The sequence below is a fragment of the Brassica napus genome, chromosome C4, assembly GCF_020379485.1.
Source record: "Brassica napus cultivar Da-Ae chromosome C4, Da-Ae, whole genome shotgun sequence".
Lineage (NCBI taxonomy): Eukaryota > Viridiplantae > Streptophyta > Magnoliopsida > Brassicales > Brassicaceae > Brassica > Brassica napus.
In genome coordinates, this window is record NC_063447.1 from 37,077,261 (window position 1) to 37,099,110 (window position 21,850).

The following is a 21,850-nucleotide window of genomic DNA, read 5'->3' on the forward strand; positions in this document are numbered from 1 at the left end:
TGAAGGAGATATATATGAGTTTTTAGGATTTTCTGTCATACATAATTCACGACATCGGAAACTCACCCAACTGCCGTATTACATTCAGATCGACGAAAAGACAATAACATTGAACGTTACAGACATCGGTCCGATATTTTCAGTTCACAATTTATATCCTCAGAATTACATAAATCTATTGCGCTTAGCCACTACACCCACCTACTTACCAGGTAAGTAAGTCATTCCAGTATTAATTAAACAAACATTGATGTTTATTCTAAAATCAATGTGCAGATGTCGTCGGACAGATACTCATAATACAAAAAATAAAACCGGACCACCCAGAACTCAATATTGATGCCACAATTGGTCTACGGCTGAACATGTAAGTCTAACACAATAGTTAAAAACGAAATAATAATTCTCTTCATACGTACATCTCTATCTCATGTCGACAATTGCTAAACTCATACTGTGCGACAAACAAGCAGTAGATTTTAGCATCCTACAAAGCAAGAAGAATAGGAAATTTAAAGTTGTCATCATCACAAGCATAATTCCTAAACTTTTCCAAGGTAAATAATTTTATTAAACACATCAAAAAATAATACAGATCTAAATTTTTTTTTATCAATATAACAATAATATCCAATATTTTCCAGGCAAACTACTACTCCGTTCATCACCAGCAACAAATTTCTACTTCAACAAATCAATTGATTACATAAAGCATTTCAAAAGGCAAATAAGAGATCATGCAAAAGCATGCAGCAAAGAGTGATTCTAATTCATGCATCATTCGGATTATTATTCTCTTTCTCACATAACTTGATACCTAGATTTATTTACATTTTAAACTATTTTATCATTGTTTTTCTTTAGATCTCTACTTCTATATAAAATCTAAAACTCAACTTCTGTCTTTCAATCTTTGCTAAGCAATTTAAATATATAGAGAATAAATTAAAAGACATAAGTGATGTCTAGGTGTTAGTGAGCAAGAAAGCATGATTAGAGTGAATAAGAAGTCTACTATAAAGATGAGGGTTATTGGGAGATAAAATTGTGTAGAGTTTGTGAATTTAAAAAGTTACTTGGATAAGAAAATATATATACACTGACTTACAAAATTTGATCAAACTTTTGTAAATTGCTACTTCATGAATATTTTTGAATTATTTTGAATTTATTTCTTTATACTTTACAAATTGAAACTATTTTTATTTTAAATTTGAAAAGAATTTCGATTTATTATAACATATAATTTGAAAGCTATATAAAACTTAAAACATATAATTTCAATTGTCAGTTTTCAACTATTACACGTAAGAAATATGATTACGTACGGTTTTTTTTTTGAAAAGAGGGTTTTATATTTTAAGTAGGCTATTGGAGTACTTTGTATTTCCGTGAATTTATTCGAGATGAGATTCCGATCTTTTAAAATAAGAGAATTTATGTTCTATAGATAATTATATTTTTTTTACAAAACTCTAAAATCTCGCACTTGATTCTTCATATTTTATTAGTTAATTGTGTTACATATAATAAAAATACTTACTTCAAACTAAAAGTAATTAAAAAAAACAAATTTTAAAAATAGTTAAGTTAAGTTAAAAATGATAAATGTAACAATTCTTAGAGATTTTCCCGGGCTACGTGAAAGGACCCGACCCATTTTTTCGTAACATCAGTACGAGTCTGGCTCGACTTCCTCGATCAGATTTGGGCCGTTTTCATATTTTTCCTTACTTAGAATTATTTCAGAGTGTTAGTTCTTTTTCAGACAGTCAAGTAAGCATAATACGATTTGAATAGATAATCTGAGGTTCGAGTTAACAAGTCAGTTCGCTATAGGCTATTACATGTTAATCTCGTCCTATATCTACCCAAATCCACCATCCTTCCTTCCTGCCTTGTCCCGCGTTCAAGCTATGTCTTTACCCTTTCGGGTCTGGTCCTGATCTGCATCCAAACAAGGAGGCATAAGCAAACAATATGCTTAGTAAGAGCGGTCATTCCGTCCCACTCAGCCAAGTAAAGCAATCGAGTCAATCAGTCAATAAACGGACATGCTTATCATCAGTCAGTTACTTAGCCGACCCAATCGTTCCAAGCCAGCGCGCCATCAGATTCAGTCAAGCCCTAGCAGGCCATTTCAGCTCTAGGCGCATGATCTGATCCAGATGCGTCGATGGAAGGAACCGACTGTTCGGACCAAGCCAAAACTTAGCAGATAATTCGAATTAGACAAGCAATCAGTACATAGAACATTCCTATCAATCAGACTACGATTCAGTACGATAGGCTACAGTCACGCACTCACCTTTGTCTTAGAGTTGGTTTGTTCTGTTTGATTCGGTCTCTTCTGACACCTCTTGGGCGGTTTCCGTCGGATCTTCGAACGTTCAGACAGTCGGATTCACCCCACAGACGATCGTTCTTGACTCGGACTTGATCAATCCAGCCAAATATCAAAAACTCTCCCTTAATCGGACTTTTCTCTCTCTGAGTTTCTATCTGGTTCTTTCTTCCCCCTTCCGTACAGAAATGGCAAAATAAGACAAAGGAGACGATTAAAATGGGCAGTTGGGCGGTTTAGGCCCGAGAAACTGCCAAGTTAACCATTCCCGCTTATTTTACACGCGGCTCTTAATCCGTAACCGCCACCCCGCGCTCCGAAGTGTTCCAGCGTGAGTTTTTCCCCTTTTCGGATTTGACTGTTCCCGTCAGTTTCACTTAAACGGAACTCGAGCTAGAGCTGACTGATCCAGTCGACAACTCTAACCGCCTTGTCCGAATCAGACTGATACTACTGAATCAGCTCATCTCAGCTTAGCCGACAGTCTTAACTGTCTTGCCTGATTTCAGACAATCGCTGTCTAGCCGACCAGTTCAACCGTATTGTCCGAATCCAACAACACTTGTCCGGATCCGGCCATCACTGTCTGAAAATTCCGCTTTGCCTGGATTTTCATCGAGTTGTCCGAACATCCTGAGTTTCAACAAACCAAACGGCCTGTCCAAGAACCCGAGCGTAAGACCGACTGATGGAGCTTTGTTTGGCTCAAAAACAGATCCGTTCCTAGCTTTAATCGGGTACATGGTTCGGCTCTAGTTGCTACTAATCAGGCGCCGATCCAAGTTCTCCCATCCACCCACGGAAAGTCCTTCGAACTCTGATCAGCTCTTTCTTGCATCATCCAATCCATTCAGTACGTTCTCACAGTTCGGCCAGTCAGTCCTCAGATCATCCTAACATCGATCTTCAGAACACGGTCGCTACAAGTTCTCCCCCACTTGGCTCAGACTCATCTTCGAGTCTTTCTTCCTGAATCTTCCGTGAGTTTGTCAAACCACTTTGGAAATTCAGCTTTCATTCTCGCCTCTGGCTCCCAAGTCGTTTCTTCCTCTCCATCGCAGTCCCAAACGACTTGGATCATTTTGATATTCTTTCTGCCTTCAGGTTTGGTTTTTCTACCAATGATCTGGACTGGTCGTCCCTCCACAGTAAGGTTCTCTCTCAAGTCAGATGGTGGTTCAGGAACCACATTGTCTTGATTCCTTATGCATTTTCGCAGCAAAGATACATGGAACACGTTATGGAACTGAGCCATCGATGAGGGCAGCTCCAGTTTGTAGGCGACCTTTCCAATTCTTTCCAGGATCTTGTACGGCCCCATATATCTTGGACTCAGCTTGGCATTCTTTGAGGATCGGTCCTTGCCTTTGTAGGTGACGGTTTTGAGATATACCATGTCTCCTACTTCGAACTCAAGGTCTTTTCTGCGTCTGTCTGCATAACTCTTCTGTCTGTCCTGAGACTCTTTCATCTTCAGTTTCAAGACTCGGATTCTTTCATTTGTCTCTTCTACAAAATCTCGGCCAAATATGCTGCGCTCCCCCACTTGGGTCCAGCATAACGGTGTCCTACACGGACGTCCGTACTACGATTCAGTACGATAGGCTACAGTCACACACTCACCTTTGTCTTAGAGTCGGTTTGTTCTGTTTGATTCGGTCTCTTCTGACACCTCTTGGGCGGTTTCCGTCGGATCTTCGAACGTTCAGACAGTCGGATTCACCCCACAGACGATCGTTCTTGACTCGGACTTGATCAATCCAGCCAAATATCGAAAACTCTCCCTTAATCGGACTTTTCTCTCTCTGAGTTTCTCTCTGGTTCTTTCTTCCCCTTTCCGTACAGAAATGGCGAAATAAGACAAATGAGACGATTAAAATGGACAGCTAGGCGGTTTAGGCCCGAGAAACTGCCAAGTTAACCATTCTCGCTTATTTTACACGCGACTCTTAATCCGTAACCGCCACCCCGCGCTCCAAAGCGTTCCAGCGCGAGTTTTCCCCTTTTTGGATTTTAACTGTTCCCGCCAGTTTTACTTAAACGAAACTCAAGCTAGAGCTGACTGATCCAGTCGATAACTCTAACCGCCTTGTCCGAATCAGACTGATACTACTGAATCAGCTCATCTCAGCTTAGCCGGCAGTCTTAACTGTCTTGCCTGATTTCAGACAATCGCTGTCTAGCCGACCAGTTCAACCGTATTGTCCGAATCCAACAACACTTGTCCGGATCCGACCATCGCTGTCCGAAAATTCCGCTTTGCCTGGATTTTCATCAAGTTGTCCGAACATCCTGAGTTTCAACAAACCAAACGGCCTGTCCAAGAACCCGAGCGTAAGACCGACTGATGGAGCTTTGTTTGGCTCAAAAACAGATCCGTTCCTAGCTTTAATCGGGTACATGGTTCCGCTCTAGTCGCTACTAATCAGGCGCCGATCCAAGTTCTCCCATCCACCCACGGAAATTCCTTCGAACTCTGATCAGCTCTTTCTAGCATCATCCAATCCATTCAGTACGTTCTCACAGTTCGGCCAGTCAGTCCTCAGATCATCCTAACATCGATCTTCGGAACACGGTCGCTACACTACGCCCGGAGTATTCATATAGTTTTTAGTTAACTTAAAAAGTTGACACTTATATATGACCATATTTCGTGAATACATAATACAATCGATTTTAAACTATTAAATTGGTAGAAATTTTAAATTTTGTTTGTATTTATTCATCGATTTGTGTCTAACAAATTTAAAATAATTTGAACTCACAATTTGTTGTTTCTTATAACTGGAAATCGATATGGAAATCATATATTGGATGATAAGTAGGATGAGTAACAACTAACTAATCCTAGTTATGATTTAGATACATTTTTTAGCTTTGTATAAAATAATTGTAAAATTTACATTCGTTTAAACTTTTTTTCGACTTTAAAATCACCGAGTTCTTTCTTTTTGTCATCAACTTAACAGACTCAACTAATCATTGAATTATAATACCAACTTGAACAGTTTTATAATAGAAATAAAATTGAATCAAAAATTGATCCACACGTACAAATAATATCATTGTCCACACCAAACCAAACTATAGAACAAACTTTTTACACAAATCTACCCGAACTTGATATTTAATTCATACAAACCAACAATGATTCTAAACTAAGAATTGTGGCCTCTTCTCAAAAATCTTTAGTTTTTTTCTTTTATGAAACCTCATAGAATACATAAAAAGTAATCTTCCAATTGCACTTTTGGTCATTACTCATCACAATTTTTTTTCATTGAATATTAGTGCATATGAAAACATATAAAGAAAATAAAATTATTCATCCACATGTGTCCGGGTAGTTACAAATACACAAAGTTCCAGAACATAAACTTGCTAGAAACCTGCAAGACAATACATATGTTCATATTTAATATCTAATATGTATTTATATATATTACTATCATTGAAATGTAAGTCATGATAAAAATTCCGAATTTGTTGTCTCTTTAACATCCATATATATACATATGGAGTGTGAGCAAATTGAATAAAGACTTAACTAAATTTTGGTTAATGAAGATGTCTTTTATTTTACATATTTGGTTTCTCATAAAACTAATTTGTTAATCATAATTGATTTAAACATTGTTTTTGACTTAAGAATCACTGATTTGACATTTTTAACTGACATTAAAGTTTTTATTTAGGGTTTTAAAGAATCTTAAGGGATTCTTAAAAAATATGAGTTGATTTTGCTTACAAAGATAGTTTAATGATTGATGTCTTTAAGAACACCATTCTCAACAACAAATCTTCATGCATCAACAGTTGCTTCTCCAGCTAAGAAGCTTGAATGTTGAAACGTACCCTTCTTCTCCCCAACGTACAACACTGTCGATGTGTTGAGCACCAAATCCATTTGGAATCACTATCTTCCATAGAAGAAGTTTAAAGCATTTCTCCACTGTTCTTGTAGAAGAATTTCTCGTTTTCCACAGCAACCTTAGAAGCTTTCCATTCCATATACACAAAGCATAAACATGACAACAAAAAGAAATAGGTTTCAAATTTATCGGAGCAGGTAAAAGAAATAGATACTAACCGGACCAATGTGATTGATGCACTGTTGCTGAAGTTTCAATTGAGGACACTTCTCCACAAGGTTTACTTCTTCCCCCTCGTCAATATCAAACCTGTAACATTTCAATCAAACACACATCTAAGTTTATTTTTCTTGATTCGGCTCAAACCTTTTGTCATAAATGAGGAAAAAGATTTGGTGAGAAGTAATTACCAGTAGAAGTAAGGGACTCTACTCTGACAGCGGAGCAACTTGTAGTAAAAATAAATATTGTGTCCATACCAATGTCTAAGGGTCAATATGTTGCAACAAAGTGCATAAACCAAGATCAGATTAGGCTCAATCCAAAAAGTAGAATTAAAAAAAAAAGGAAACTGAAACTGAGATTAGTCTCTCTATAACTGACAGCCTCAAGCGAGTGTTGTAAAGCAAGCTTTTGTGCCTTTCCATTCTTTAACAAACCTTTGCCAAACTTAGCTGCTCTTGTCCAAGATCTAGGCCACCTGAATTCGCGATTTCATGTTTCTTAATATCAAAGAATGATATACAACTTCTCTTCAGCTCACCAAAATCTAAGAGCTTGCTGTGATGGAAACAAAGATACAACATTAGATTACCACAACATAATAACACACAAAAAGTTTTGAGAACAAAATACTAACCAGTTTCCTCAACGAGCACTACACAATCCGCGAGCTTTCACCTGGTACGAAAGCTTTTGTACATTTTCTGTAAATTAATAGCAGCTTCGTGTTTGGGGTTCCTCTGATCAAAAACTGAGATTTCTCTAACAAACCCGAGATTGGTTAACTCAAAGTCAACTCAAAGCCATTCTATTTTGTGTAATCTTCTTTCAAGACAGACATGTTAAGCGTGATCAATTTCTCCAAGTTGCATCCGTTTGAAGTGAACGGATTTCTTAACAACCATTTTACCACTTCAAGATCGTGGGCTCTAGAGTATTCTTCATTCCTCCTTGACAGATTTCTTTAAAGTTTTCCACGCTTTGTCATCACTGAGCTTATGGACTTAACTGGGAGTCTAGAGAAGCTTCCACGTCATCTTTCTCGGCGAAGAGACATGAGAATGATACCCCCATTCATCAGATCCCACTCAAAATAGAGATTCTGACCTGAAGTGAAACATCAAAAATTTGTTGTCTGACTCTTAGTCTCTTACATGTTTGTGTGTATATATATATATGTATATATACAGGCACGAACAGGCATGTCAAATAGACTATAAACAGAGAAAGAAGCGCAGTTTAGCACACAGTTTCGGATCAATAGATTCAGCCAAAGAACAAAGATTGAAAAAAATCAGAACTTCTCGGATCTAGAAGACAGAGCAACCCACTACCACTGAGAAAATAAAGGAAAAACAATATAGAGAAGACTTAGTCGTGGTCAAGAATAAGTACCTTGAATATACCACCAGAACTGTATTTACAACACTGGCAACTTCATTTTCCCTTTTATTGAGCAAGCTGTGATGAGAGAGAGTGATGAAAGATAAAAAAGAGACTGGATTTGAAAATCCCAGACTGCATTGGAGGCTCTGCACAACTTGAATTGTATTTCCAATCATAACCAATTGCTTTCATGGTAAACAAACAATACATTAAAGAATTCTTCGAATTTATGTGAGAGCATAACACTGTATTCAGAGCAACATTGAAGAAGTTAGTTACCCCATACATTGTCCCAACCACTGCCGATGCAGTGCCTTTAGGGATCTCTATGTAGTTCTGGTTTCCATGTAGGGTAAAAGGAGTCCGTCAGACCCTTTTGGCTGCATCTTCATCTTCCAATACAAATCTGGCTAATTGTCTAAATAACATGCCACAGCGATCACATAGCTGAGATGAAAAATATTTTGAATGGACAATGAAACTTTTAGAGGATGCAGTAGAAGTTAAGTTGCTAGAATAAAAAAAAGGAAGGGACCTGAAGAAGTGCAGAGTTGAACATATGAAAGGCATAGTGTTTGGTTCATTACAAACTCAAAAATCAGCAGCAACACACGGCATGTGCATCTGACACGAAACAAAATCTGAACACTTAAAGTTATAAATCAATCTTGGAATTTGTCAACAAAATGAGTAAGGAGGGGTGAACAATACCTGCAAGTTTCTTTGATTTCATTAACAAAATAAGCAAGGAGGGATGAACGATATCTGCTGAGAAATGATTTCCAAAGACTGGCCGAGGTGGAGTTTGCTCGAAATACTCCTGGTCTGCTGAGACCTATTGAAGCTGAGCTTTCGTTGTGCTCATTCAGTAGATCTTAATTTCTGGCATAGCTTGTTAGGGTTTCCATCGCTTGCATCTGGATTATATAAAGATATAAAGAGGAGTCGAAGAGGATTCATGATATCACTAATGTGAGAAGTTAACGGAACTGCTACGTAAGAGAAATGGTAAACGTCATCAAATGGCGAAGCAATATAGTCGGTATGTTTGATTGGAAAAGGCAAAAAAAAAAAAAAAAGGCAAACGCTGACATGGCAAAACATAACACTGTGATTGGTAGATTTTTAATGCTTACGTGGATAGGCTGAATGTTGAACATATTCAACTTTTAAATTTTTAATTTTTTTAAATTTTTAAATGTGGATAGATATTTTTAAATTTTAAATATAGTATTATTCAAGTTATAATAAAATAAAAATTTACTACATAAATATAATTTCCCCCCTCTATACTATCTCTAGTCCCGCCACGGTTCATTTATGGACATCAATCTCATAAGCACATGTGCATCAAATCCCGGAAAGTAATCTATATTGACCCAGTTGGAAATTTTGTATTCTCAATACTCCACTTCTTTTCTAACTACCCTACCATATTTTCCTTCTCTTTATTACCCTCAGCTATTATATTATTATCTATTTCTTGCTGACCCCACACCTTACTTTCTAATTTTGAAATACTTTCTAATTTTAAAAATAGAAAGCGGACCCCTCATCCTCCCACATAAAGTCCATAATTAATGGACACCTAACAAGCGACCCCACACTCCATCTACCTCTCTCCTTCCCACAGGTGTCCATCTGTTCCCTTTTTTCAGATCCTGCTCCCTTTTTTCCAACCACCTACGAATTCTTCTTCCCCTTCAAGCTCCATTGGCGTTTTTTGGAGGTTATTTTGACGAAAATTGGTACGATTTTTTCATGAAATTTTCATACTAATATACTACTTATGTTCTATGTGTTATGGGTAACGAAAAAAATAAAAACTTAGCTGTAAAAATCGTAAAAGTTTTCAAAGAAAAATGAAAATAAAATTTGAAGAAGGTTCTCTTCTTTTAACACGAGTTTGATAGGAAAAAACATAAAAATGGTGTTAGACGATAATGTGAGTTTTGTAACATGTTATTTGTTGATTAAACATACTTAAACCGATGAAAGATTAAAGTTTTAGGTATATTGGTATGAAAATGATGTTTTTTTAGGACTATTTTGTATATTTCTACTTATTTTTCACTGTTTTAAACCAAAATAATACATTACAATATTGGTAGACGATATTGTGGGTTGTATAATACCCCCTGGGTTAGTTAAAAGGGTTAAATCAACAAAAATGAAAATTTATAGAAAATACTGGAATTACTAGTACTACTAAGCTACAATCTGTATTACTTGTATTACTAAATAGAGTATGTACCAAAGATCTTGGACAACTTAGATTCTTTAAACGGTTAACTCATCATAATTTTTGTTTCAGGAAATCTATGGTCTCACCTATTACAATCATATGTTTTGATTACGGAGGAAGTTACATCAAAGATGGGGGTGAGAGAAGATGGATCTCGGGAGAAGATGAAATTCACACTCTAGTGATGAAGACAGCTGTGGAAGAGATTACATATTCTGAATTGGTTGAAAGTATATGCAGAAAGATTAAGGCAAATAGAAATGGGATGTTGAAGATTAGTTACTTTCCAATGGTATTGTATTCGAACAAGCCATCATATATTTGGTGTGATGAAGACGTTTTGGGTTATCTCATGCAAGTAAATCATGATAAATGTAGAAGTGTTTTACATGTGGAGATCAGCAGCGACATGGATGATACATATGGTGGTATGTCACTTTTAGGAGATGATGATGAGACTGATGATAGCTATGTTGGTCTTTCTGATGAAGATGATGATGAAACTGATGATAGCTATGTTGGTCTTTCTGATGGGACCGAGGAAGATGACACTGAGCAAGATGGAACTGATCAGGATCATGAGATGGATGGTGTGGTCGCGCTTTACACACCCGAACAACATGAAGACATTGAGATGCATGAGAATTTAGAGCATGGGTATGAAGGAACAGAAGTAAGAGTGGAAGAAGAAGCTGGAGGAGCGGAAGTTGAAGCTGCAAGAGCCGGAGTTGCAGCTGCAAGAGGAGGAGTTGAAGCCACGGCTGCAGTAGAAGAAGAATGGGATGATGGTCTCGATTTGGTTAAAGGTCAAGAATTCAGAACTAAGGTAGCCATGCAAGTTCTAGTTCAGAGGGGTGCACATAAGAATGGTTTTGAGTATGAAACATTGAAGTCCGATACTGTGAGATTTGTGGCAAAATGTCGAGGAGCCAAAGAAGGTTGCAAGTGGTATTTGCGTGTAGTAAAGCTTAAGAATTCAGATCTTTGGACGGTTAGAACTTACAACAAGTCTCATACATGCTCAGTAGTAACTACAAGTACCCTTAGAAACAGAAGGAGAGGCACACCACATGTTGTCGCATCTGTTTTGAGTGAAGAATATCCCGGTAGATATGACACACCAACACAAGCTGATCTGATCAGTATGGTTACCCACAAGGTTGGTGTTGATGTGTCGTATGCCACAGCATGGAGAGGAAAAAGGATGGCTGCTAATGAAGTCCGAGGTACTCCGGAAGAGAGTTTTTCTATGATACACTCCTACATGTACATGCTTAAGTTGAAGAATCCTGACTCAGTAAGTTATGTTGAAGTGGATGCGGCAAAAAGATTTAAGTATCTATTTTTCGCATTTGGAGCTTCCATAGAAGGATTCGCAGCGATGAGGAAAGTTATCATTGTGGATGGAACACATCTTAAGCATGTTTATGGTGGAGTTCTGCTTGTTGCGACGGCTCAAGATCCGGATCGTCACCACTACCCTATCGCATTTGGTGTAGTTGATGGTGAGAAAGACGAAAGCTGGATGTGGTTTATGAATAAGTTGAGGTCAGTGATAGCAGATGAAGGCGAATTGGTGTTTCTTTCGGATAGAAATGCGAGCTTGATCAAGTCAATACGTGAGGTGTTCCCAATGGCTGCACATGGGTATTGTATCTGGCATTTGTCTCAAAATGTCAAAGGACATGTTTTCAACAATAGAGACGCTTGCGCAAGCAAGTTTACAGAGTGTGCACATGCTTATACAGTGGCTGAGTTCGATGATCTCTACGATGCCTTTTCCAGAAGGTATCCTTCTGCTGCGGCGTATCTGGAGAAAAGTGTTGAAGTGAGAAAATGGGCAAGATGTTACTTTGAAGGAGACAGATACAATGTTAACACAACTAATGCAGCAGAATCCATTAATGGTGTTCTTCGGGAAGCGAGGAAATTCTTCATGCTACCGATGATTGATGTTATCATCAAGAAAATGACTGAATGGTTTAACAAACATAGGAAGAAGGCAGCTGAAATACCAGTCACAAAGAAGCTTGTGCCAACAGTGGAAAAGGAGTTGTCAAAAAGATGTTTGGAAGCGAGGTGTTTAGATGTTGTTGAGATAAACAGCTTCCACCTTGAGTACAATGTCAATGGTAGTGACGGAAAGATTTATACGGTTGATTTGGCAAGAAAAATGTGCACCTGCAGGTGTTTTGATCTAGACAAAATCCCATGTGTTCATGCTGCTGCTGCTGCCAAGTTCTTGAGCGTAGGAAAGATCTTCATCTACAAGAGTTTTGTTCAAAATACTATTTGGTGGAGTTGTGGGCATTGGCATACTGTAGGACGATTTATCCAGTTCCTCATATGTCTGAATGGGTCATACCTGATGAGATTCGAGCACTTAAAGTTCTTCCCCCGGTATACGAAAAAAAGAAAGGACCCACTCAAAAGCAAAGGTTTCCATCAGCCGGAGAATCTCGTGGACGAAGAAGAGGACGCGGAAGGGGAAGAGGCAGGGGCAGGGGAAGGAGAGGCGGACGTTTGCATGAGTATTTTGAATGTGGAAGTACTTTTTCCCCCACTGAGTAACATGGAACTCTTGTACTAGGTAACACTGCACTACTCGGTATTACTGTGAACTACTATGTGTAATATGGACTACTCGGTACTACTGCGAACTACTATGTGTAATATGGACTACTAGGTACTACTTTGGACTACCTTGAACTACTTTGAACTACTTTGAATTACTATGTAGTATGCATGTTTCAAAGAACTTTTGTTTTCGTCTTATTATTTATTTTTAGTAAAAAATATCTCATATATTACGAGATTATATGGTCATATTTGTGTTTATTTGCCAAATTAGACATAGAATACTCTTAAATTCTGAAATTAGTTGAAAACCTCTCATTTCTATAGAAAACACCCTTCTACTTCTATACTAATGTCTTGATGTGAAGGCCATAATGGGATGAAATTCAGAAAATACGCATTTTATTTAAAAAAATTATGCCAGTGTGTTATATATAATCTAAAATTGTCTAAATACATTTGTAACTAATAAATTTAATTTCTTCATGTTGTATTACTAAAAAATGTTCCGATTTACAAAAATATTACTATGAAGAATGAAATATTACTACTTCCTTGAGTACTACTAAGAGTATTCAAACATGTTTTGTTTAATATTATATTTTACACGTTTTAGACATGTGCTATTTTTTTTCTTATATTTTACACGTTTTACACGTTTTATACATGTGCCATTTTTTTTCTTATATTTTTTTTTCTTATTGTTGACAAATTTTGTTTGTCTTAGTAATACATAATAAACCTAGTAGTACAAATGTGTTTTCTTAAGACTTAGATCGTTTTGTCCTCAATTGGACCAAACCTGCTGCAAGACAATCACACAACACAGAGCATCCTACATAAGAGATATCATTCAAGTTTTACAGACCAGCAAGCAACAAAACATAACTTCTTACATAAGTTCACAACAAATCCGAGATAAATACTTAACACCCAAAATATTTTAAGCTTCTTGTCTTCTATGCCTTTGTTCTAGGCTTCTTCTTGCGCCCTTCAATCTCATCAGTGTTAGCTTCAGTGAAAGGAGTGGAAACCCACTGTGAACGTGAACGTATCCTTTTTGTCTGTTCTGGCGTTGTGAACTTCTTTGGTTCAGTATCCTTTCTCGGTCTACCCCTCGGCTTAGGAGCCTGCTTAGTAGCGTGCTTCCTCAATGCCATTTGTTTTGGCCTATGCTTGACCCCAGTTCCAGAAGGCTTGGCTGCTCCCTTGTCAGTTTCCTTCGTTTCACAAGTACTGCCTTCGTAGACAACCATTTTTCCAGCCTCTTCCTCAGGTTCTTCCACCTCTTCCTCCACCATTTTTCCAGCCTCTTCCTCAGGCTCTACCACTTCTTCCTCCACCATTTTTTCACCCTCTTCCTCAGGTTCTTTCACCTCTTCCTCCACCATTTTTTCAGCCTCTTCCTCAGGTTCTTTCACCTCTTCCTCCACCATTTTTTCAGCCTTTCCGAACAACTTCTCTGGTGTTGTTAGGATTTGTCTCCTCGCGGCTGCTGCCTTAGTCCTACCACGTGGTGGTGTAGCAGTTTTCTCGGTTTCAACTTCAACCCGAGCCTCTGTTTCAACCTCTTCTTCAATCTCATTGGCTTCATTCATCTCAACCTCATCTTGAACCTCATCAGGTTCCTTCTGAGCCTCTTCTTCACTCTCTTCCTCATCCTCTTTTTCTTTGTCTTCTTCAGCTTCTGCTTCTGCTTCAGGTTCAGGTTCTGTCTCTTCCTCAGAACCTCTATCGTCCTTCTGAGCGTCTTCTTCACTCTCTTTCTCTTCTACCACCTCTGTATTTTCAACCATATCTGCATCTTCAGGTTCTTTGGTTGTTGCGTCCGCTCCATTGCTGTCATTCCGCTGTCCACCCCAGTCATAATCCATGCCTTGATAGTCGAAACCGTCATTGTTCTCCTTATCCTCCTCCTTCTCTTTCATTTCCTTCATTTCTTTCTCCACCTTCTTGGCCTTCTTTTTTAAATAATATTGGCAATCTTCAATCTTCTCAAGCTTCTTCTCCATTGCCTTCATCCTTTTACACCTCTTTTTTAAAACAACTTGGCAACGTTCAATCTTCCCAAGTCTCTTGTTCATTTTTTCCACCTTCCCATTCACTTCACTCAAACTTGTCATCAACCTCTCTTCAAACCCTTTCAAAACGTCCTCCAAACTTGTATTAGAGGAGGATGCTTCTTCATGCACTTTCCTTTTGTCTTTCTTCTGAGGAAACTCCCTTGCAGCCACATCTAACTCATAGAGTTCTTGCCAAAAGATAGGCTTCTCCTTAACAGTCAACCACGTGCTCCACAAATTACTCACGCCTTCTTCATTTTCATAGTCTGGCTCCCCATCCATTAAGCGTGCCATGAGAGGTTCCTCATCAACAGTAGGAACAAGAACACTTTCAATAACCTGAAAATTTATACCAAACAAAATATCAAACACATTGTATTCCACTCACTTAATAAAAACAAAACAACACGTAACACATACCTTAATTTCTCCTAGTGTGTCGTACAAATCCTCAAGAGGATAACCCTTCATGCTGTTACTTTGGAACCGCTTTTTACACATCCTCGGACACTTACTCATACAGCCTTCTACACCTTCTCTAAATCGTGCTTTCAGAGCTGGAATACACTCAAATGCCAGGATCTGATTGTCAAAAGAAAAAAAAAATCATAAGAAAAAAAATACACTCGAAAAAAAAATCATAAGGATAAATCAAATTTACCTCCAAAGGAATTATGAACCCGGGAAAGTTGACATTATTCTTAGGTTTCCCTTTCAGATGCTTCATCACGTGAGTGATGGACCGGAGAGCATCTTCAAACGTCAACCGACCCCAAGGAAAGGTTTTACAAACCTCCACATCGTTGACGATTCTTAATACGAAAGGGTCGAACGGGGCATTATACCTTCCCCTCGCTCTGATAATCGTGCCTAAGAAGTAAAGCACTGCCATTTTGAGTCGATCCCCACACACACTCATACTCAACAACTTCTCTCTCACAGATAGCATAGTGATCTCCTTATGTGATTTGAAATGCCTGTCTACAAACGCAAAGCTTCCAATCTTCTTATACTTAGCCGGATAGTCATGGCAGTCCAATCCCGAGATGAGAGCATGCTCTCTCATTGAATACCGAATGGGCACTCCATTAACAGCAAACCAAGATGTGTCCTCTGACTCATGTAAAGGAACAGTGCGCAGTAGAAGCATCCACATACCCTGCAGCTTCAAGTTTGGTTCATCGGGCATGTGGAAAAAATGGCAAAACTGAGGGTGGTTTTCAAACCACTCGAGCTCAGGCTTAAACCTAGCCTTCTTCAGAAACTTCACCGTCTCGGTCACATAACACTTGCTCTGTATCTTACACGTCTGGGTGAACTCGGTGTTCTTGAAACATAGCTCATCAGGTGGCAGTGGTTGGCACTCCTGTAAACCAAATAAAAATTATATTAGCATTTGTTTCTTACTAGTCTGTTTATTAGCATTTGAGAATAATTTACCTGAGATGATGCAGACTGATTATCGGTTCCCTGATTATCAGACTCAATTCCGTGTGCTGACAGATCATCACTATCATTCTCTGTTGAAAGTTCTTCTACATGCTGCTCTTCTACAGGAGCACTATTTCTTTTTGTGGACTTTTTCTGCTGAGATTTTTTTCTCCCTCGACCTTGGCCTGCCATTATCTATAGCCTCTCAATATCTTGATCCCCTGAATATATACATACACAATAAACGTTCAATAACCACCAACGCTAACAAACCCATTCAATGAAATATCTACAAAATAAATCATTGATTCTTATAGCTGTCTGATCTCAAAACCCTAAATCATTCATTCAATAATAAAACTCCAACCAATCAATTCGATCACTACATCACAATTAATCAATCACTCAACTCGGTTTCACATATCAAACAGTCTAGGACATTCTATCACCAAAACAGTTAGTCTTCCATAATCACTAGACTTATCTCAAGTCTGAAACCAAACTTTCAATCTCTATAACCTCAAAACCAAACGTGTCCAAGTTTCAGTCTCTGTAATCCTCATTCTGAAAAAAATCTGAACCTAACCGATTTTCAACCACAATACTTTCAAACGGACTTTCAAACCAACAACAAAATCAATCAAAAATTGGAGAGAGAACATACCTTTTACACGGAAGAGACGAGAACGAAAACAGGAGATGGGAGATGAAGTCTAGGGTTCTGTCGATTACGTCGCCGACAGAAGGAGCGGGAGAATAGAATACGCCGCAGGAGCAGTTGATTCGATCAATTTTTTCAATTGATTTCGTCAAATCTAGGGTTACAGACTGATTTGGGGAAATGATGAAATCAGAGTAACAAGGAAAGGCACGAGGGACTAAGGGAAGATCAGAGAAGAAGCAGTGAAGGAAGCAGTCAATGCGGTGAGCTTCATCGTTTTCGTCGGTTCTAGGATTTTTTTTCAATTTTCAGGTTTAGAAGGTTTAGAAGAGAGTGAGAGACGACAAAGGAAGAGAAAATGGAAAGGAACGCGCGGATCTGGTTAAGGATCCGGCTAATAGTGGGTCGAGTCAAATAGTTTAGGTTGGATCCTGTAAATACTTGGTTTCATTAAGGGCAATTTCGATTTTCACCACGTTTCTGATTAAAATATATTAAAAATTATATTGTTTTTAATTGGTGGGATAAAATAGAATGAACACATGAGTTACTGGGGCAATCCAGAGTAAAGTCCTCAAATCCCACTGCTAACAAAAAAACCTTCACTTTTTAAAGTGGTAAAACTTCAAATTTAACTTTGTTTCTTTTACTTTTATACTATGGTTTTTGTAACTAATAGAAATTACAACAAATCGTAAATTTAATATATAATGACAAAACATCCGATAAAAAATTATGAAAAATTTTAATTAACAAAATATTATATTCTAATAAAAATACATAAAACTAAATAAAATACAAAACAAATCTTAAAACTTATTTAAAATATAATTTTATTCATTAAAATTAGTTATATAATGCTTCCATATATGGTCAATTAATATATTCATTTATATTCTTGTTCGTTTATAGTCGTAATCGATTTGAACAAAAAAATCATAAAAAGAACTTGAGAACAACAAAAAACAATCTCTGATTACACAAAATATGGATAAAAGGATTTAAGAGGTTAATGATCATCAAATTTACTCGAATATTAGTAAGATTATAATATTTTAATTGGCTTATTATTTATGTTCTCATGTAATTTTATGTTTTATATTTTCATTTTTGTATTTGTATTCACTTAATTGTAATTTTTTTGCATATTATTGATCTTTATTGTTATTAATTTGTATTTGGCATGAAATAAAAACTTTAAAGGCTAAAATAATAATTATAAAATTGTACGGTAATATGAAGTTTTACTGTTTAAAACTTTAATTTTTGAAGTTATTTTATGGAGCAGTTGAGATGTCTTATTTGAAAGAAAGAAAATGAAAAAGAGTCGTAAATTTTATTGGGTTGGATCAGTAAGGTTAAACTAAAACCTTGTTTCCATATATGTTCACCCAGCCCAAGGCCTGGTATACACTCATAAGCTAAACGGCGGCGTATTAATGCTATCACAATTTAACCAAAACCGAAGTCCACGCGCCCATAGATCTCCATCGCGATCGAGATCCAACGATCCAGATCCATTCCCTCTCCTTCTCCTTCTTCCTCAAAAGAGAACAAAAAAAATTATTCTGAATCTTCGAAAAGTCGATCGGGAGGAAGAAAAAAAAAATCAACGGCCGATTCTGACGATTCATCTCGGCCGAGCAGATCTGGTACTTCTCATATCCGATTTCGATCCCTCTCTCCTGTTTCTTCGTAACGTTGATTGTTTTTTTTTGCGTCACAGTGAATTGGTTATCGGCTATTACTCATTCACGCGATGGCTGCTCCTCCTGCTAGAGCCCGTGCTGATTACGATTACCTCATCAAACTTCTGTTGATCGGAGACAGTGGTACGTTTCTTCACTCAGATCGTGATACTGCATTTGTTACCTCCAATCGATTTAGTTTATTTTTGTCGATATGATTTACTTTTGGTTTGAAGGATCGAGGATTTGAGTTTTTGGATCTTCCATTTACTCCTGATGTGATCTTTTCATCAGCTTAGACTTTTGATTTCTGATAGAGAATTGAGAGACTATTTTCCGCACTTGTGAATATACACGCTTTATTCATAGCTCTTTTCTACTATTTTCATGTACACATTTGATGGATGTACTATCAGGTGTGGGTAAAAGTTGCCTCCTTTTACGTTTCTCTGACGGCTCATTCACCACCAGTTTCATTACAACCATTGGGTATGATCTCATTGTTCACACTTGCTCTTCTATGTTGTACTTTCTGCTCCTACTCGAGTTGATTTTCTTTTTTTTTTTGTTATGTGGTTGACAGTATTGATTTCAAGATACGGACTATTGAGCTGGATGGGAAGAGAATCAAGCTGCAAATCTGGGATACTGCTGGACAGGAGCGGTTCAGGACTATCACAACTGGTTTCTCTTCCCATTTGTTTGCTTTAGAATATAATCTTTCTGTTATATGTGCATTATATGGTGGGAACCTGGAATACCCACCCAAGTGGTTTTCTTCTTATCGCAGCATACTACCGTGGAGCCATGGGCATCTTGCTTGTGTATGATGTCACTGATGAATCATCTTTCAACAGTAAGTATTCTCTCTTTACTTTCAAATTACAGTTTAATTAGCCCAATTCTAGCCTCTAGGCCTCGTGCAAGTTTATACTCTTCCATCTGTTTAGCATTATTATTTTCTAATCAAATTAATTTTGTTCCTTTTCCAGATATCAGGAATTGGATCCGTAACATTGAGCAGCACGCTTCTGATAATGTCAACAAGATTCTAGTGGGGAACAAGGCTGATATGGATGAAAGCAAACGGGTCTCTCTCTCTCTCATTTACCCTTCCCGTGTATCTTGCTGCTTATTTATTACATGATTTTGTTTAGCTAACACACTCATGTGTTTTATTTTCCAGGCTGTGCCAAAAGCTAAGGGCCAAGCCCTTGCAGATGAATACGGAATGAAGTTTTTCGAGACTGTACGTTGTGGTTCTAGGTTTTGTTACGTGTGCGGTCTAACTCTTTTCGTTTTAGTTACCGTTGATGTTTGATTTTGCAGAGTGCCAAGACTAACCTAAACGTTGAGGAAGTTTTCTTTTCAATTGGTAAAGACATTAAGCAAAGACTTGCTGATACCGATGCAAAGGCTGAGGTTCGTTGGGTTTCAAAATTTATGTTCACTGTCATCATCATCTTAATACATTGAAATTGCATCATCATCATCATACATTGCAATTAGGTTGAGTGAGGGTATATGATAAGTCCAGTGTTGGTCAAACTTAACATTTTACTGTGTGTATCAAACCTTTTTAAAATTGTTTCTTTTTATCATTGTTTGTAGCCACAAACAATCAAAATCAACCAAAACGACCAGGGTGCAGGGACATCTCAAGCTACTCAGAAATCAGCATGTTGTGGTTAGTAGAAAACTGGTCCCTTGCGCCGTCATCTGAGGAGAGAATCTGGCTTTCTGAAGAGACCTTTGGAAAGAAAAGGGAGGAAAATCTTCTAAATTTGATGGCGTTTTCTACGTATTGTTTTACAATTCTCTGTTTCCCCTAACGGGTAGTGTGAAGGACACATGTTTCTGGTATGGACTCCCTCACATCAGACTTGACTTGTGATAATATCAGATTTTCTCACTCACACTCCTACCACATCTTTTTCTATTTGATCATGCTTTGAAGCTGGACTTGTGATATTTGCAGGAACTGTTATGAATTTACATGACAGAGAGAATGAAAATAACATTTGGCAAGAGAAATTACAACTAAGTTATTAATAGGATTTGTATATGCACACTAAAACTAGTTTACAAACTTCAAATCAATATGTGGAACCAAATTCTTAGCAAATATATATACAAGGTCATTCTCCAATGGAGTTAGATTCAGGTCCAAGCGCATAACCCTCTTGCTGCTATTCATAACCGGACTGGTACTACATACCATAGAAGAGATAACCGATTGTTCATTTATCATGCTCTCCCTGTGCTTTCTCATGTGACCACCTAAAGCTTGACCGGTCCCAAACATTTGACCGCAGATTGAACACTTATGCACAGTATGTTTGGCTTGTTCTTGCTCAACACTCACCAGCTTAGGTTTCTTGTGGCTGGCTCTATGACCTCCGAGAGCTTGGAACGAATCAAATTTCCGGTTACACGTTTTGCATTCAAAGCGGTTACCTTTGGTTTTGCTTCCGGTAGATTCGATTTGCTTGACTACACAACTATGAGACAACATCGTTATAGTTTTTACCATGTCTATATGCGTGATGAAATCTTCGTAATCTGAACGGTCTCTCTTCATGTTTTTATCGGTCGAGTATATCCCGAGAAGAGAAAAGAGCAAGATAAAACGAATAAGTTTAGGTTTTGGTTGGTTTTTCTAGGAAATATGAGAAGAAAAGCAGCTGACTATTGTAAGAGAATCTTAGTTATGAAGATTAGGGAGTATTTTATAAGCAAAATTTAAAAACGTTTCAAAGATTTTGGCTTTGGTATTCAATTATATTAAGCAGCATTACTGGTTTGAACTAAGCACAACATGCTAAACAGAACGTAAAAGTCCTTGCAATTGCGTCCAATATGAAATCACCTAAAAATAAATTTAGCATCGGTGGTAATTAGCTGCACATTGTTATTATTTTGTTGTTGACTTCTAAATTAGTAAGTAAACACGTGATTTTTTTATTTGCCAATGTATCGAAATGAGCATGTGGATATTTACTTTAGGAAAGTCAAAACTAAAAGTCAAATGACTGCATTCTAAAAAATCAAAATCTGACAACTATTCGTTAGCTAGCACTCTTGGTAGTTGGTACCCTATAGGCTATAGATGTGTAAGTATCATGTATTGGAAGTGTGCACTGCATGCATCATGCACACGTATACACACGTCATGGCGGCTTAACCGGATTTAGATTATGGTTTAGAGTTTAAACTAGAGCTAGAGTTGAAAGTCAATTTAATTGGCTTTGCGAGTGGTGTAGTTCCCAGTTTTGTATACCCAAACATGTTTAGTTCCCAGTTTTGTATACCCAAACATGTTTTATAATGTGGGTCTTATCTTATGTATCTGTTTTACAGA

At 37.5% G+C, this 21,850-nt stretch overlaps 4 protein-coding genes and 1 long non-coding RNA gene across 5 annotated transcripts; 1 reads left to right on the top strand and 4 right to left on the bottom strand.

Moving 5' to 3' along the window:
* Positions 1–3,293: 3,293 nt before the first annotated feature.
* On the bottom strand, positions 3,294–4,041 carry LOC125586050. The gene has a single exon (XM_048755837.1). It carries the CDS (start codon positions 3,813–3,815, stop codon positions 3,294–3,296), a length of 522 nt encoding a protein of 173 aa, XP_048611794.1. The 5' UTR covers positions 3,816–4,041.
* Positions 4,042–5,868: 1,827 nt separating this feature from the next.
* LOC106413226 lies at positions 5,869–8,703 on the bottom strand. The gene is made up of 5 exons (XR_007322573.1): positions 7,834–8,703; positions 7,076–7,545; positions 6,627–6,996; positions 6,435–6,525; positions 5,869–6,342 (listed from the first exon to the last, which is right to left on the bottom strand). It is a non-coding gene; the product is annotated as an uncharacterized LOC106413226 (long non-coding RNA).
* Positions 8,704–12,365: 3,662 nt separating this feature from the next.
* Positions 12,366–17,372, bottom strand: LOC106383735 (uncharacterized protein At3g43530-like). Its single transcript, XM_048754925.1, has 4 exons — positions 16,150–17,372; positions 15,371–16,075; positions 15,130–15,291; positions 12,366–15,048 (listed from the first exon to the last, which is right to left on the bottom strand). The coding sequence occupies exons 1-4, from the start codon at positions 16,330–16,332 to the stop codon at positions 13,606–13,608; spliced, it is 2,493 nt and encodes an 830-aa protein (XP_048610882.1). The 5' UTR covers positions 16,333–17,372; the 3' UTR covers positions 12,366–13,605.
* Positions 17,373–18,287: 915 nt separating this feature from the next.
* Positions 18,288–20,453, top strand: LOC106440700 (ras-related protein RABE1a). Its single transcript, XM_013882433.3, has 9 exons — positions 18,288–18,453; positions 18,528–18,633; positions 18,906–18,978; positions 19,073–19,173; positions 19,280–19,345; positions 19,482–19,579; positions 19,676–19,738; positions 19,819–19,911; positions 20,101–20,453. The coding sequence occupies exons 2-9, from the start codon at positions 18,561–18,563 to the stop codon at positions 20,179–20,181; spliced, it is 648 nt and encodes a 215-aa protein (XP_013737887.2). The 5' UTR covers positions 18,288–18,453; positions 18,528–18,560; the 3' UTR covers positions 20,182–20,453.
* A 70-nt stretch (positions 20,454–20,523) lies between these two features.
* LOC106440701 (zinc finger protein ZAT18-like) lies at positions 20,524–21,070 on the bottom strand. Its single transcript, XM_048754926.1, has one exon. It carries the CDS (start codon positions 21,068–21,070, stop codon positions 20,567–20,569), a length of 504 nt encoding a protein of 167 aa, XP_048610883.1. The 3' UTR covers positions 20,524–20,566.
* Positions 21,071–21,850: the final 780 nt, after the last annotated feature.